The 18,971-nt window shown below is 38.4% G+C and overlaps 1 protein-coding gene across 1 annotated transcript in view; it reads left to right on the plus strand.

Annotated features, from left to right (window-relative positions):
• The first annotated feature begins 664 nt into the window (after positions 1-664).
• Positions 665-18,971, plus strand: part of LOC140117072 (sushi, von Willebrand factor type A, EGF and pentraxin domain-containing protein 1-like) — a 43,756-nt gene continuing 25,449 nt past the window's right edge. Inside the window, exons 1-6 of the mRNA XM_072133502.1 lie at positions 665-825; positions 900-978; positions 13,696-13,726; positions 14,691-14,783; positions 16,509-16,691; positions 18,375-18,471. Of these exons, the coding sequence (XP_071989603.1) occupies positions 665-825; positions 900-978; positions 13,696-13,726; positions 14,691-14,783; positions 16,509-16,691; positions 18,375-18,471 (644 nt within the window). The remainder of the gene's footprint in view (positions 826-899; positions 979-13,695; positions 13,727-14,690; positions 14,784-16,508; positions 16,692-18,374; positions 18,472-18,971) is intronic.

Raw genomic sequence — 18,971 nt, forward strand, 5'->3', positions numbered from 1 at the left:
AGATCACGCTCCATTATTAGTCACCATGGGAAGTTTTCCTATGTTTAGTAGACCATTAAAATTGAATGCTCACTGGTTAACTATACTGGAAAATAGGTTGCACCTGAATCTTGTGATAAAAAGACTTTTGGGACAGGGATGTTTATTCCACCAGTACTTTGGTGGTGTGGAACACTCTTTTATTGAGAACACATTATCTCATGCCATTAACTTAGCGAAAAAGGATTTTCCAAGAAGGTAAGAAAATTTTAAAGATTCTCTGGATCAGGCCCATAAAAAAGGAGAATTATCATGATTTTTTGGTAGAGAAAGCCCAACGTAAGATATTTTTTGCCGGTCAGTCCAACTTTACAGAAAGAGGGAGATCAGGGAAGTTATTGGCTAAAATAATTAAAAACACAAAGGGTGGGAACACAATTATATCGACCATTAGGGGACATAATGAACAACTATATGGCTGGCGATCAACAATTTAGGTCCTTCTATAAGAAAGTAGAGTTTAAAAAATATATTTAAAGGATATTCATTTTCCTACACTGAAGCACCGATCACCCTAGAAGAATTAGGGGAAACAATTGATACGTGCACCAGGGACTCAGCTCCATGTCCTGAAGACCTCCCATTTAGTCTATATAGGAAGCATGAGAAAGTACTTTTGCCTATGATGTTTAGTATCCTGAAGAAAACCTATGAGAGTAAAGTGTCTGATTTAGTGGCAGAAGCAAGCATAATCCTTATTCCCAAAACAGAGAAGGATTTGTTTGATTACTTATTAACACCAATGCTAAAATCATGGCAAAAGAACTCACTAGAAGGCTTCAGAAGGTAATTACTAGTATAGTTCATGATGACCAAAGGGGTTTTATTCTGGTGAGAAATGTCAATGATTGTCTGCATAGGTTGTCCGCATCCCTGGAGAAGGGTGAAGGGGATCTCCACTCAATCTTGTCCTTAGACACTGGTAAAGCGTTTGACAGAGCAAGTGAAAATTCCTATGGGAGGTTATGAATAATTTTGGTTTTGGGCTCGGTTCGTGAAATGGATCAAATGTCATTATAGCTCACCATAGGCATGAGTCTTCATTAATGAAGACCTTTCTTTATACAGAGGTACAAGAAAGGGATGTCCCTTGTCCCCTCTCCTCTTGGCATTATTTATTGAACCTTTGGCCATTATAATCAAGTCACATATAGTCACCTATATCCACATGATGTACTGCTCTGTGTACAAGACTACTCTGTGTGCAATGGGTGATGGGGATTTTTTTAGGTATTTGCAATTAGTGCACACTATTAAAGCAATAAAAAAACAGAAGAAGTTTAAATTTAGAATCCCAAAAAATGTTTAAAATTTGTTAATAACACTTTTAAAAAGAAGGGTTTAAAGGATTTTCAGAGGTGGTTAAACATAAGTCACAGGAGCATTGGGAAATTGGGTTGGATTGATATTGAGGGAGGAATGGGGAGGGATTTATATCCTATATATATAGGGATCCTATATATGCCATACTATTCACCAACTGATTTATATAAGATGCAAGTTAGGGATTCTTCAAAATGTTTAATGTAAAATGTAAAAATTTGGATGCTGATTTTATTCACATAATCTGGTCATGTCCAAAGGTTAATACATTTTGGAATTAAGTATTGCAATTGATTAACAGAATTTAAAATTCCATAAGTGAAGATAATCATAACATATGAATAAGTGCATATGATTATATTTCATTATATATAATACATAATCCAAAAAGTGACATAGTGCATATAAAAGAGAGAAAAGTCCAGCCTATCAGTAATTATACCTGCCCCACATCTCTTAAAACTCATTCATAAAGCGCTATTGCCCATGAGCACACAATTCTGAGGGGAGCTACATGAAGACATTCTTAGGCTACAAGGCAGTCTTTCTTACACATTACTGGTGTCATCAGAGTTATAAGGGCTATAGCTAATCAATGTGGTGAAAATGTTTGGGGGGGGACTACTGTGTGTTTTTAAATGCACCAGTTCACTTGCTAACGATTCTCTGTACTGCAGATAGGGGACCTAACTAGTAATAATAATTTAGTTAGGGCTTATGAGTATCAGAGAGTAGAGACAGTATAGTAATATTATAGTAAAGTAAAGTATAGTAAAGTGGGAACTAAGAACAGACATAGGAATAGAGGCTTACCGGAATGGACTTATACCAGTTTTTATATAAATATATATATATATATATATATATATATATATATATATAATAAGAAAAAATGGCAGCACTCCGAGATTTCAATGTGGTCAAAAACGTACTATTTTATTCCAGCATGTGCCATGCAACGTTTCAGCTCCCAAAGCCTGGAGCCTTTTTCAAGCAAAGGTGTATACAACAGTGGTACAATTTATACAAAGCATTTAAGGAAGTGACATCATTCATCTTAATGACAACAGGTGCATAATGTAATCAATATACAGTGTTAAGAATACAAATTCATTTTGAGCATCAAAATACAATCATAGAATGTGATCGCAGTGTAGTGTATAATCGCTAATGATCGCTCACCAAAAGACCATACTAGCGGGTCCATCGGCGTTCCTAATCGTCGACTGCGCATGACAGTCACATGACGGACACGTGAGTGATCACGTGATCGCTGTGAACGTAGTGGGACGAGAGAGGTCGGCGAACAGCGCGCATGCGCACTAGTAACTTCTATGTCGCTGTCGCCATATTGGATAAGGGAACATAATGTAGGTAAGTATGTGGGAATATATCCCTGGTGCATCTATAGTGAACAACAGATGTCTAACGGTGCATGGTTCCAAAGGTGTCACGAGGAATACTCGAGTCCACAGATCACCAATTATGGTTTTCTGAATGGACACAAGTCCACACTCTGCAACCCTAATCGGACATTAATCCAAAGGGTGCATCTTGGGGATTAGATGGTACTCCTCAAATATTGATTACATTATGCACCTGTTGTCATTAAGATGAATGATGTCACTTCCTTAAATGCTTTGTATAAATTGTACCACTGTTGTATACACCTTTGCTTGAAAAAGGCTCCAGGCTTTGGGAGCTGAAACGTTGCATGGCACATGCTGGAATAAAATAGTACGTTTTTGACCACATTGAAATCTCGGAGTGCTGCCATTTTTTCTTATTCTATACGTTGGATGAACTGTGATCTCGGTTCTGGGAGCGTGCACCTGAGTAATATTTTTCTTTTTTTGAGTGCTGCTATATTTTCTCTTTTTTACTATATATATATATATATATCTCCCAGCGGCACTGCAGACGGAAAAAAGGGAAAAATAGTGGGTGCATGCACATTGCAGGGGCGGCTACATCCCTCAGTAGTAGAAAACATAAAAAATAGGCGGCACTACAAAATATATATATATATATATACTCACCGGCCACTTTATTAGGTACACCTGTCCAACTGCTTGTTAACACTTAATTTTTAATCAGCCAATCACATGGCGGCAACTCAGTGCATTTAGGCATGTAGACATGGTCAAGACAATCTCCTGCAGTTCAAACCGAGCATCAGTATGGGGAAGAAAGGTGATTTGAGTGCCTTTGAACGTGGCATGGTTGTTTGTTGGTGCCAGAAGGGCTGGTCTGAGTACTTCAGAAACGGCTGATCTACTGGGATTTTCATGCACAACCATCTCTAGGGTTTACAGAGAATGGTCCGAAAAAGAAAAAACATCCAGTGAGCGGCAGTTCTGTGGGCGGAAATGCCTTGTTGTTGCCAGAGGTCAGAGGAGAATGGGCAGACTGGTTCGAGCTGATAGAAAGGCAACAGTGACTCAAATCACCACCCATTACAACCAAGGTAGGCAGAAGAGCATCTCTGAACGCACAGTACGTCGAACCTTGAGGCAGATGGGCTACAGCAGCAGAAGACCACACCGGGTGCCACTCCTTTCAGCTAAGAACAGGAAACTGAGGCTACAATTTGCACAAGCTCATCGAAATTGGAAAGTAGAAGATTGGAAAAACGTTGCCTGGTCTGATGAGTCTCGATTTCTGCTGCGACATTCGGATGGTAGGGTCAGAATTTGGCGTCAACAACATGAAAACATGGATCCATCCTGCCTTGTATCAACGGTTCAGGCTGGTGGTGGTGGTGTCATGGTGTGAGGAATATTTTCTTGGCACTCTTTGGGCCCCTTGGTACCAATTGAGCATCGTTGCAACGCCACAGCCTACCTGAGTATTGTTGCTGACCATGTCCATCCCTTTATGACCACAATGTACCCAACATCTGATGGCTACTTTCAGCAGGATAATGCGCCATGTCATAAAGCTGGAATCATCTCAGACTGGTTTCTTGAACATGACAATGAGTTCACTGTACTCAAATGGCCTCCACAGTCACCAGATCTCAATCCAATAGAGCATCTTTGGGATGTGGTGGAACGGGAGATTCGCATCATGGATGTGCAGCCGATAAATCTGCGGCAACTGTGTGATGCCATCATGTCAATATGGACCAAAATCTCTGAGGCATGCTTCCAGCATCTTGTTGAATCTATGCCACGAAGAATTGAGGCAGTTCTGAAGGCAAAAGGGGGTCCAACCCGTCACTAGCATGGTGTACCTAATAAAGTGGCCGGTGAGTGTATATATCTGTTACCCAGATACAATGTAATATAAAGCTTGAATACCACCTACTGTCAGAAGAAGTGCATTGCAATACTGTTAAGAGAATAGCTTCCTGGCTAGTACCTCCAATAAGCTTGAGCTAAGATATCAGTCTTAGTTAAGATAAACAAGTACAATCACAGTTAGCAAGTGATATAGTAAAGTTATAATTAAGATAATTATATAAAATTATAATAATTAAGAGCACAAGAAGAATTGTATATTGGTATGAAGGTAGTTTTTCATTAGAAACCTAACTTTTGGTACAAAGAGATCTATGTTTTGTGTATAGTAGACACCCCTTTGTAAAAAATATTTTGTTGGACTGTTACCAAAAAATAAATCCTAATCTGCAAAAATAGTTTGATCAGTACTGTAGACACTGAATACCATTCTAGTTCCTGACACAACTCTGAGTTTAAACTGCTGAAAAAAAACTTGTAGCTGTAAGAAATGTAATTGGCAGTGTAGGCCAAATGAAGACAACCATAAGAGATGTGTCATATTCAGCTCAGGTGCTTTGGGGGAGTTATCAGTGAACTTTAGGGCACCACAGCAATAACAGTACCCCCTGCTACGCTTTCACTGCCAAGCGTCTTATTTCTTCCTTCCTCCTTCAACTTACTCAATCCTTGGCCCTGACTACACAACTGTCTTGTGTAGAGTTCACAATACACTTCAGCACCTTAATATGGTCTGCAATCACCCATGACTTGGATCAGCTGCTATATATATCCAACAGGTTCAGGAATTTGGTTAGAACCATGCTTCAAGGTCTTCATTATCTTGATTGCCCAAAGCACCCTGCAGGCAAAAACAGCAATGGAGCAATGCATCCAAATCCAGAAAGAGCAGTGCCGTGTTCATCAGGAAAACACCAGAAAGCACACCCTGGCAGTGTTATATATAAAAAGCAGCAGCCAGAAAGACAGTTAGCATTGTGGTCCAAGGGTGAATAAAAATTGTATGCAATGTGGTCTGAAAATGATTAAGGTGATATCTCTCAGAAAAAACAACACATGTCTCACTGCAGCTTCCTGGCTGACATGGCCATCATATCATAAAGGGCTTGGCTCTGAGGACTGCTATAAATTGTAATTTATCATTCAAGCTTGTAACCATAACATGTCTTCTAGTCAGGGTGATAAAGGTGCAGTACAACAGAAGGGGGAGACATGTAAATAACAAAGATGTCTAGAAAGGTAGTTACAGGATTAAAGTAAAGAAAACAAGTAAAACTGTATCATTCATCTTTGATAAGCAGAGTGGTTTGTCCCATTGTCCCTGGAAATGAGTATAGAAGCCACTTTTCACCTCTCTGACACGGCCCATTTTTTCAAATCTGACATGTGTCACTTTAAGTGGTTATAACGTCAGAATCATTTATCATATCCAAGTGATTTTGAAATTGTTTTATCATGACAGTTTGTACTTCATGTTAGTTGACAAATTATGGTGGTATGTTTTGTGTTGATTTATGGAAAAAAACGGAAATTATGTGAAAATTTTGAAAATAACTTTTTTGACAGATAACAGTCATATGTTGCTTTGTGTTGACATGGCTTTATGTGTCCTCTCATTTTTGTAGGATGTTATTAAGGTTTGAACTTTAGATGCAATGCAATTTTTTACATTTTCATAAAACATCTTGCTTTTGAAGGACCTGCTTAGATTTCAAATCACTTTGAGAGGCCTAAATAATAGTAAAAACTTGTGTTTGAAATTCAAAATGTACTACTTTTCGACCGATATAGTCATATGTTGCTTTATTTTAACATAGCTTTTTATGTGCCCTTTCATTTTTGTAGGATGTTATTAAGGTTTGAACTTTAGATGCAATTTTTTACTTTTTCATAAAACATCTTGCTTTTGAGGGACCTGCTTAGATTTCTAATCACTTTGAGAGGCCTAAATAATAGACCACCATAAATTACCCCATTATAGAAACTACACCTCTCAACATATCTAAAACAACCTTTATGAAGTTTATTAACCCTTTAAATGTTTTACATACAGTACGTCACAGCAGCAGGGACTTCTCACAACGTGACTTACTACTGCATCTTGCTTCTGGCACCGGCTGCTTAAGAGAGCCTGAAGATAACAGTACATTACACCTTCCTGTAACACCCTCGATTGGAGATTCTTCCGATCCCGGGTGTTAACCCCTTACATGTCGCGGTCACGCATGACCACAGCATGTAGTGGGCTTCTGAAGTGAATCGGACCCTCGTGGGAAGGAAACCAGAATTCAAGAGTTTCTTTTCTTCCATACATTCTAGAGTTAAAATCTAAAAATTGTGTCTTTTTCATTCTGCTATTTATTTTCAGAGTTTCATTGCACTTAGCACTTTGATCTAATATTTGATCAATATTCACTAGCTCTTTATTCATATGTAAAAATGGCTTTTTTGTAAATTAAATAGTTTGAGTGGCCAATATACGATTTTTATTAGTATTTACTTTCAAATATGATTGACCATTGATGTACCATATGATATGTGGATTGTTTTTTATGGGTTGATTCTATTGTCGTAGTGACCTTACTATTGATATTTGTTGTATATGTTAATAAAATATGTACCCTTGATAAATCAGTTTGTGATTTATTGCTATATGTCTTTACAAATTTAAGCATAGAGTCTGTAGGTAGGTACATTTAGATTTGAGTTTTGTAGGCCGTGCATTGTACGTTTAGGATATGGTGAATTGGTATTTATCAGTACATTACACCTGCCTGCAACACCCCTGATTGGAGATTCTTCCGATCCAGGGTGTTAACCCCTTACACGTCGTGGTCACGCATGACCACAGCATGTAGTGGGCTTTTGAAGTTAATCGAACCCCTGTGGGAAGGAAACCAGAATTCATGAGTTTCTTTTCCTCCATACATTCTAGAGTTAAAATCTCAACAATAAGCTAATTACCCACTAAAATGAAGTATTTGTAACTTGCATCTATTCTCACAGAAAATGAGCCCTTATATGTCCAAATTGCCAACAAAAATAAAGATTGTATAGCCAATAAAAAGTGACAATGCAAATCTGCTATGAATGGCGCAGCCTCTCTTCAATGCCCTGGCGTTTTCCCATACAGCAGGTGTATGGTGTATTGTTATACTTGGGAGAAATTGGGGATCAAACTTTGTGGAGAGTTTTGGTATTTTATCCAGTGAAAATGTGTACATTTTTTGAAAAACACATTCATTTAGCCAAAAAAATTAAAATTTCAAAATTGCACGCAATTTTGTTTCAACCCCTGTAAAAGAATTAAAGGGTTAATAAACTTCATAAAGGTCGTTTTACATATGTTGAGGGGTGTAGTTTCTTTGATGTAGTAATTTATTGGCTTTTACTATTATTCAGGCCTTTTTAAATTATGAAAATGTAAAAAATCGCATCTATAGTTCAAACCCAATAACATCTTACTAAAATGAGAGGACGCATAAAAACCATGTCAACATAAAGCAGACATTCAGTAAATTTTGATTATTGCTGTTATGACTGTTAAGTGTCGAAAAGGTAATACATTTTGAATTTCAAAAATTGCTAACTTTTCAAAATTTTCACCAAATATTCTTTTTTTTAAAATAATACTACCATGAAGTACAAAGTGTCACAAAAAAACAATTTCAAAATCACTAGGATATGTTAAATGATTCCAAAGTTATAACCACTTATAGTGACACAGATTTGAAAGAATGGGCCGTGTCAGGAAGGTAAGGTGAAAAGTGGCTTTGGCTGAGTAGAGGGAGGGGGAAAGTGCTAGGGAGCAGAGAGAGATGTGCTCCTCCAAAATTCAACATTCTGTGAAGCTACAGTACAGAAGGGCTCTGGTAACACCCCCTGAGCCATTCTGGCTTATTAGCATAATTGTAAGCATTCTATAGTCACAGTGCCTGGATCTATGTGTAAGTGTCCCAGGTTTATCATGCTTGATTTTGATGGTAAATTTGCTTAAAAATAAGTCAGCTTCCTCTACATCAATCTGTCAAATCAGATATATCACAAATAAATGGAATAGACACCCAACTGTAGACAGCAATGTACGGTTCAGGTAATTTATAGATACAGTTTCTGCACAAGTGCACACAAACCAGACAGAACTGGATTAAGCACTGACTTTTGCACACATTTGTCAGGTTATAGTTTTATGTCTTTTCAGTAACTATTTTATGAGATTTTGGGTATGACCATGGGAAGTATTTTGCCTATAAAAATGGCACACCCAGGATATTGTGACTGATATTCAACAGCTGTCACTGATATAAAGGTCAAAAAGAAAATAAAAATGATTTTGTTTAGTTTCTACAGAAAGAACAGTGTGTGGCTCTAAATCCCTTATTCACTATTTTTAATATATATACATTTTTCACTCTTTTTTATTGCAGCCTTTTATTGAGTTTTTGCTCGTGAATGTTTACTCTGCACCATCCTGAAAGAAAAATACAGAAATGTAGATATTTTTGCTAATTTATCAAACAAGAAAAACTGAAATTTCACATGGTCATAAGTATTCAGACTCTTTGCTCAGTATTGAGTAGAAGCATCTTTTGAGCTAGTACAGCCATGAGTAATCTTGGGAATTATTCAACAAGTTTTCCACACCTAGATTTGGGGATCCTCTGCCATTCTTCCTTGCAGATCCTCTCCAGTTCCCCTCAGGTTGGATGTTGGATGTTGGTCCATCACGCCATTTTCAAGTCTTTACAGATGCTCAATTGGGTTTAGGTCAGTGTTCTGGCTGGGCCAGTAAGGAAGGCTCACATAGTTCAATGAAGCTACTGCTTTGTTATTTTAGCTGTGCGCTTAGGGCCATTGTCTTATTGGAAAGTGAACCTTTGGCATGATCTGAGGTCCAGAGCACTCTGGAAGAGGTTTTCATCCACGATATCCACGATATCTCGGTACTTGGCTGCATTCATCTTTCCTTCAATTGCATACAGTCAGCCTGTCCCCGCAGCTGAAAGAGACCCCCATAGCATGTTGTTGCCATCACTATGTATCACTGTTGGGATTGTATTTGGCAGGTGATAACGCATAGAATTAACATCTAAAAATTTAATTGTCATCTCATTAGATCAGAGAATCTTATTTCTCATAATCTGGGAGTCTTTTATGTGTTTATTTGCAAAGTGTATGCAGGCTTTCATATGTCTTACACTGAGGAGAGGCTTCTGTCGGCAGACTTTGCTATAAAACCCCAACTGGTGGAGGGCAGCTGTGATAGTTGACTTTGTGGACCTTTCTCCCATCTCCCTACTGCATATCCGGAGCTCAACCAAAGTAATATTGGGGTTCTTCTTTACCTTTCTCACCAAAGCTCTTCTCCCACGATTGCTTAGTTGCCACAATTCCACGTCTGAGCTCCTTAGGCAGTTCTTAAGACTTCATGATTCTTATTTAATTAAACATAGCTGTGAGGTGTTATATAGAAAAGTGTGTGCTTTTCCTAATCAAGTCCAATCATTTTCATTAAACACAGCTGGACTCTAGTGAAGGAGTAGAACCATATCCAAGAGGAAATGGACAGCATGTGAGTTAAGTATGGGTGTCACAGCAAATGTCTGAATACCATGTGATATTTCAGGTTTTTCTTGTTCAATAAATTAGCAAAAATATCTACATTTCATTTTTTTTTATGTCAAGATGGGGAGCAGAATGTACATTTATGAGCAAAAAAAATGTTTTTGATCTTACCAATTGTCTGCATTGAAACAAAGAATGAAAAATTTAAAGAGGTCTAAATACTTTTCATACCCACGGTAGGTTTAGGTGGCATGTGTGTGCATAACCTTACATAAGAAGTAGATAGTTCAGATAGATAAATTGTAGTGAGGAATTTCCTTTATCACCATTTTAAAAACTGCTATATTTTTTCAAAAAAATCAGTTAGTGAGACAATGTCCAAATCTTGAGCTATGGAGAAGTAAAGAGCTGTTATGTCTGTAGTAACCCAGCATGATCTCTTCTTCCATTTAATATTGTTTGCAATACATACTAAAAATTATCAACCCGATGGGACGCAAAGAAGGGTGGGTGGAAAAATATTTTATGGACTAGAGGTAAAGAGTGAAATAGTAGGACAATGGGTTAGAGATCAGCAAGCATCTTTAGTTGCAATATCAAAAGCACCCAAGACAATGCCATCTGTGAGAAGTCTATTGGGAATAACACAAAATCTATCAAGAATCTCAAATTAATTATCTTTAAGTGATGGAATCATTAGAAATATGTTTACTTATTCCAAGTGTTATCTGTACACGTTATCTTCATGTGCATATTTTTTATATGTTGAGTATGTGGTGAGCATGCATTTGTGTATTTTATATATATAATGGTCATGTGAAGAGAGGGAAGAAGTGAAAGCCCTGCACTTCTCAAAACCTCTGTCCAGGCCTACGGTGCCACCCTGCAATAAATCGCTGGCAACAACTGGGCTGCATTCCCTACTCTACAGAACAGTAAGACAGACAAACAAGATAGAGAAGACAGACAAAACTGCTATCAAGCAAACCAGGTGAAAACAAAAAGGCAAGGAAGTTCAAAATCATAAGGCAGTAGAATAGTCAAAAAGAATAAGCAAATGGTCAGATTCACATGCAAAAGCACAGTTGATGTGAATTCTCCCCAGAGCATACGCCTGGGTGTGGCACTAATGCTGCTGAACTAGAACCAGCAGAAGCTGGTAATTAGTTCTCTATTTTAGACAAGTAGATTATTTACAGGTACAAGATATTCAGGTTGGTGATTAGTACATCCATTCTTCATGCTGGACCCATTATCACACTATTTGAAAAGGACTTTAGATGTAAAAATATTATTTATTTAGCCCACTCTTTCAATTTTGCAGAAAATTAAATAGTAAATGCATGATAGCTTTTCATTATTTCCATCCATATGGGGACACAGTTTTGGTATCCCATGTTAACATGGATGTAACTTGGACTGGGCACTTGTCTTTTAGTTCACTATATAAGTTTAACATAAGTTTAACATAAGTTTAAGATAAAGTCAAAGAGGCAGGTGAGCTGCGGCAGACAGTTAAGCTACACTGCCACACTGCCACAACACTGCTGACACTCTGAATCTTGCACCCTCACTGGCGATGTCCTCCTCTTGTGTGGCCCAGATCTCACATGCATGTGCCATTAAAGGGGGCAAAGTGGGAGTGATCATCAGCTGCCAGCCATGCTCTGGCCTGCTTGTGCATGTTATGAATTAGCGTTGGACCAGCTAGCTACCACAATACCTGCTGCAATTGCACAAGCAGGCCAGGAACGCACAGGATCGGCCCCAAGCTCATTGATGCAGTGTGCATGTGAAATCTGGGCAGCATAACATTGCCAGAGATGCAGCGATGTCATCCTCTTATGCTGATCCAGATCTTGCAGTGTCAGTAGTGTCAGTGAGGAGGTGGAGCAGCTTGACTATATGCCCTAGCTTCTCCGACTCCTTGCTCTTTAGAAACAAAGTTTCTTCTTCTAACAAAGATGTACAATCACCGGCCACTTTATTAGGTACACCTGTCCAACTGCTCGTTAACACTTAATTTCTAATCAGCCAATCACATGGCGGCAACTCAGTGCATTTAGGCATGTAGACATGGTCAAGACAATCTCCTGCAGTTCAAACCGAGCATCAGTATGGGGAAGAAAGGTGATTTGAGTGCCTTTGAACGTGGCATGGTTGTTGGTGCCAGAAGGGTTGGTCTGAGTATTTCAGAAACTGCTGATCTACTGGGATTTTCGCACACAACCATCTCTAGGGTTTACAGAGAATGGTCCGAAAAAGAAAAAACATCCAGTGAGCGGCAGTTCTGTGTGCAGAAATGCCTTGTTGATGCCAGAGGTCAGAGGAGAATGGGCAGACTGGTTCGAGCTGATAGAAAGGCAACAGTGACTCAAATCGCCACCTGTTACAACGAAGGTAGGCAGAAGAGCATCTCTGAACTTTGTATGTCGAACTTTGAGGCAGATGGGCTACAGCATCAAAAGACCACACCGGGTGCCACTCCTTTCAGCTAAGAACAGGAAACTGAGGCTACAATTTGCACAAGCTTATTGAAATTGGACAGTAGAAGATTGGAAAAACATTGCCTGGTCTGATGAGTCTCGATTTCTGCTGCGACATTCGGATGGTAGGGTCAGAATTTGGCGTCAACAACATTAAAGCATGGATCCATCCTGCCTTGTATCAACGGTTCAGGCTGGTGGTGGTGGTGTCATGGTGTGGGGAATATTTTCTTGGCACTCTTTTGGGCCCCTTGGTACCAATTGAGCATCGTTGCAACGCCACAGCCTACCTGAGTATTGTTGCGGACCATGTCCATCCCTTTATGACCACAATGTACCCAACATCTGATGGCTATGTTCAGCAGGATAATGAGCCATGTCATAAAGCTGGAATCATCTCAGACTGGTTTCTTGAACATGACAATGAGTTCCCTGTACTCAAATGGCCTCCACAGTCACCAGATCTCAATCCAATAGAGCATCTTTGGGATGTGGTGGAACGGGAGATTCGCATCATGGATGTGCAGCCGACAAATCTGCGGCAACTGTGTGATGCCATCATGTCAATATGGACCAAAATCTCTGAGGAATGCTTCCAGCACCTTGTTGAATCTATGCCATGAAGAATTGAGGCAGTTCTGAAGCATGGTGTACCTAATAAAGTGGCCGGTGAGTGTATAAAAGTAATTTTTAGAGGAATAGTGGCTGGAAAACACAACCCTATAAGTCCTATATAGGCTACAAACCCTATAAAAACATCCATGGAAGACTTATATAGTAAACTTAAAGGTACTGTGGGGTTTGTGGGGGTGACCAGTGGTGACATGTTCTAACCTAAGATAAGGGAGATAAACAAGTTCTCATAGACTTTATATTTAAATTTTATTGGTGTTGGATTGACACAAGAACTGGTGTATGTGTGCAACAGGTCATACAGTTATTTGTCTGAATCATCAATAAAATTTTATCATGTCATCTGGGATAATGAGAGGAGGGCTCAATACTAAATGTCTAAAATATTTCACTTCCTTCCATTTCAGGTTCCAACTACTGGACAGGAGCTAAGTAGAGGTAAGAAGGCAACTAGTTGATTCCTAATATATCAATTATTTTAGATTTTATGTATTGCCAGTAATAAACATACTACAAATAAATTGTAATATCTGATACCTGTAAGCACAAGATAAAGTAATTGGCATCATGGAGTATGGTAAATAAATAAAATGTATATCTGAATCAGTTAGGCAAATGTATTTTTCAAGGAATTTTGCTTTTGATAGGCAGTGTAATAACTTTTACAAATAGATGAGTGAACATAGTAAGGAAGAAATGTGGTTCAATATATTAGTGCCTCATATAGATGATGTGATCAAGAATTACCGTTATGTTACATTGTTACAGATATCTGAGATATCACTAAATGTATATTCTGTATAGAAAGAATTTAACCTATTCACAACTTACTTGTACTTAAGTCAATGACCACAAAGCCTCATTCTCAGGTTCACATGTGAAGTACATGTAAGTCAATCAGCTACTGCAGCAGCAACACAGTCAGGCTAAGCAAGAAATTCTGGGTATCTCTTATGAATCAGAAACAATAGCAAAATGGAACCCAATGGGGATCCAAGCAACATCAGAACCAACAAGGTACACAATTTAGTGCCTTGAGATATATTTATTGGTATTGTTAGAAAACCTCTTTAGTGAGGCCATTGGGGGGGGGGGCAACAATTAATCATTCTTATATTTTATGAAGAAGAAAACTTTAATTGGTTGGGCACGGTCGTTGCAAAAAAGACGTAGTTAGGAAGAAAAAACAGCTTAATCTATATATCAAAGAAGAAAGGTGTCAAAATTGATCTCTATTTAAATCCATATATTATTTATTACTCAAGGTAAAAGAAGCAACAACCAGGCTGCACCTTTTCTTGCAACTTGAAAATACTGAAATTTTATAATGAAATACAGAAAGCATAACATTATACTTTTATTATTAGATTTTACTATTATTGTTTGTGTACTTTATTGCTAGAATTACCAAAAAAGAAAATGTCATATACACGCATCACTCACTGGAACTGTGTCAGAATTATGATATACTCAACACTGGCAGCCACTATTTACAGTAAGTGAAAATGATTTTATAATCTCTAATTAACCCTACTTTCTTTTGTACAATATCTTTGTGTTCATTTATGGGCTCGTATGATAAGTATTATATTGTTACTAAATACCAATGTGTATCACTGACACTGTTATATTTGCATGTTTTAATATTCATAATGTGACATTTATTCTTAATATATTAATAACTCTAAACCCAATTAGTGCGATGACAAATTAATAAAATGTCAACGTCACCTCTAGCATTTTTATGGATCAGAATTGGTAAGAGTGGGAGAAAATATTTTTTAGCTGTAAATCAGAAAGTTATAAAATGCTAGTTCTATATTTAACAATATAATGGTTAGAACATTACTTAACCATCAGAAAGGAAAAAAAAATAAGTGACGTGTAATTATTGGTGAGGAAGCTGTGTGAATTTCACTCTAGCTTCAGCACCAATTACTGGCAATACCACTTATATTTTACGTATCCTGCAGATGTACATATAATTGTTGGGAAATACCCCATATACTGAGGTATATGACCCAGAATTTCCCTGGTTTCCTAAACAGCTATAAAAAGTTTACAAAAAAAAAAGTTTATGTCATTGTGGAAAGTCTTGGGCAGGAGTGGATATACAGACTGTCCCCTACTTAAGGACACCCGACTTACAGACGACCCCTAGTAACAGACTGACCCCTCTGCCCACTGTGACCTCTGGTGAAGCTCTCTGGATGCTATTACTATAGTCCCAGACTGCAATGATCAGCTGTAAAGTGTCTGTCATGAAGCTTGATAATCCTTGGTCCCATTACAGCAAAAATTTTGAAACTCCAATTGTCACTGGGACAAAAAAATTGTCTAGAACTTCAATTATAAAATATACAGTTTCGACTTACATACAAATTCAACTTAAGAACAAACCTCCAGACCCTATCTTGGACGTAACCCAGGGACTGCCTGTACTGACATACTGAACATACTATATACACTAGATGTAGTGTGAAAAGAGCCTATCTCACAGTTGCCCATTTCAGCACATTAGAAAGGTAATAAAAATATGTAAATAAAATCTTATTTTTTATTCGGAGCAAAAATGTATGTGGCTGGTAAATTTTGTTTGCCAGGGATGCTTTTTAGACCCAGTCGGGCAGTGCTTTTAATAGCTTATTTATTGACTTAGGCCCCTTCCACACTTGCGTTTTTCACGCGTGTTTTCTGCACATGCTTTTGACGCACAGAACTTGCATTGCACTCTGACCCATTGTAATCAATGGGTCTTTTCAGACTCACATTTTTTTTCACTCACACGCGCGGTTTTTTTAACGCGCGTTTAAATCTCGACATGCTCTACTTTTGCAAGTCACGCGCGTGAAAAACGCACCATACAAGTCTATGGAGATGCATCAAAAACGCATTGCACTCTGAGACACATGCAAGTGCAACGCAAGTGCAATGCGTTTTTCACGCATCAATTGCCATAGAAAAGATAGAGCTCAGTCCTGAGTCCATTTCACGTGCATTTTCTGCGCGTGAAAAACGCATTGAAATTGCATTGAAAACGCGTGTGAAAAACTGAGACACTGAACAAACTCTGACTGAAAACTGATTGAACTCTGATACAAAATGTGCGTTTTTCACTGACCAAACCCTGATCGCACCCTGATCAAACTCTGACGTGAAATGCAACGCGAGTGTGGAAGGGGCCTTACATCTGAACTAAATTCATTATTTCTCAAAACAGGTGCTTGTCCAGACCCTCCAGTTGTGTCAAACGCTGTTGCCAATCTTGATAAAGTTATCTACAACATAGGAGACAAGGTGACTTATTCTTGCTCACCAGACTATAAACTGAACCCATCCTTAAATAATGTTGCAACTTGTGGACCTGACGAAACATGGTCTACAATTTCAGAGGACATCTGTAGTAAGTATATATTTCTACCAAAACATTGTTACTGTAATATAGATCTATCTGTTCATTGATAGCAGACAAAGGGAGGATCTATTCTATTTCATTCCATTTTTTTAATGACTTTTTGGGCGCACTAGTGAATTTGTTAAAACATGTGCTACTTTCCGACTTGCCCAGCATAGTTTGCTGCGACTGCGTTTGCCTTTGCTGCCTCTGATTTTGCTTTGCAGTCCAGATGTTATCATCCACAAATTTTTGCACAAGGCTTCCAAAACATCACAAATTTTGTTGTAAAAAACATGACTCTCCTGATTGGCATGTATGTTTTTTAACACACATACAATATTGTGTATATACATAACTGTGTATCGACATATGATATGTATGATGATAAGTGTACAGAGAGAGCTAAAAGAGTCCACCCACTTATGGAGGAGATGTGCCAACAAAAGGGCCACTAGTTGGCAGCACAGCTAATATGCTGGACTAGAAATATATATATAAAAAAAAAATCTGCTGCTCACCCAGCTTGCAAACTTCAGAGCAGTGAATAACCATTAAAATGATAAAAAAGGACTGTTTAGGGGGACAGGGAAAGGTAAGTATTGTTTTCTGCGAAGCACAAAGAAAAGCTCAAATGACAGGTTCACTTTCAGGGGGTAATCTTCAATAAAGGGAGCATTATAAGATAGGAATGCAGGAAATAGGACATAGCTGAATGAAAGGGGCTATAGTAGGGGGTCTGCAAAAAAGTGGGCATTTAAGCGGGATGCATGAAATGAGGCTATATAAAGGGGCTGCAGGAGATAGGGCACTATATGGGTCGAGGTTAGTTATTTTTGTTTTTTCCAGATGTTGTTGGGAGTGTCCCCCCACCAGTCACTGGAAAAAATTGCAAGTGGTGGGGCCCTGGTTGCAAAAAGTTTGGGGACCACTGCCTTAAATAGTCTGGTCATATCTAAGCTGGTCTGCTGTGAATAGTGTTGAGACAGAGCTCTACCAAGAAATACTGAGGGAAGCAAACTACACCCCATTCTTAAATAATGTTTCAGCTTGTAAATATAAAGATAAATTATATCCAACATTTTCACAACTTCCTAAGTTGACCTATTTACACACTAAAAAAGGCATTTTAATAAATGATAGTCTGACAGAACAGATGAGGCCTTAAAGGAAATCTGTAATCAAAATCAAGTATGATCAACCAGAGACACTTACTCATAGTGTAGCTCAAGACTGTGTTAATCTTCTTAAGTTTGTTATCCATGGCCTCCTTCCTTCTAAAAATCAACATTTATAATTATGCATATGAGAGCCACAAGTGCACAGGGGGTGTTACCAGAGCCCCTGCTCCAGCTTCACTGGCTGTTACACCATGCACAAGCATGCCTTTCCCTCCCCCCTACTCCCTTTGGCACTCCCCCACCCTCTGCCTGCTGTAATCTGACACAGTGGGATGGGGTAAGTTCTCTTTTACAGTGTAACAGCCTGTAAAACTGTAGCAAGAAGGGGCTATAGTAACAAGAAAAGAGGCCACGGATAACAAATATAAGAAGATTACCACAGTCACAGTGCCTGGATCTATGAGTAAGTGTCCCTGGTTTTTCATTATTTTGACGGCAAATTTCCTGAAACATCATACCACCATTCTCCAACATGAAACATATTACCATTTTACTAATGCCTTTGTTTTAGAACGGGACTGTGAATTCCCAGACCTTCTTGAAAATGGAAATGTTGAATTTTCAGACACTGTGGTTGGATCCACGGCATCATATAAATGTGGGGAAAGGTGAGTCTAAAAACTGAAATCCTTTATTCAGCTAGAGTCTTTTAACAATTGATGTTCAATACAGTATTGCATGTTTTTCAGATTTTGAGGTGAATTTCCTTTTGTGCCGCAGATTTCTTTTTTCCTCTTATCACTTTCTGCTTATTCCTCTATGATAGAGTAAAACTCATTACTGTGGTTACAAAATTGGTTAGGTAGTTCTCCTACCTAACAGGCAGATGGTGTTTCAGCTTCTTCATACTTACAGAGATAAACAAAAAGTGCAGTAGTCCAGAGCTGCAAAACAAAATCCGTAAGCATAATCTGTTACAGGTGAATTGGACCATTACAGGCACTCAAAACCAGAGTGTTGGACATATTCCTGAGGTTTGCATTTATCTGTAGTCACATAGTTTGCTCACTGCAAGAGGAATTTGCATGATATATACCATGGCCTGCTTTATAGAATGGGTTAAGAACAGCTGTGCCTTCAACATTCAAAGCTGTAAGTCCAGTAGTAA

The sequence above is a fragment of the Engystomops pustulosus genome, chromosome 2 (assembly GCF_040894005.1).
Source record: "Engystomops pustulosus chromosome 2, aEngPut4.maternal, whole genome shotgun sequence".
NCBI lineage: Eukaryota > Metazoa > Chordata > Amphibia > Anura > Leptodactylidae > Engystomops > Engystomops pustulosus.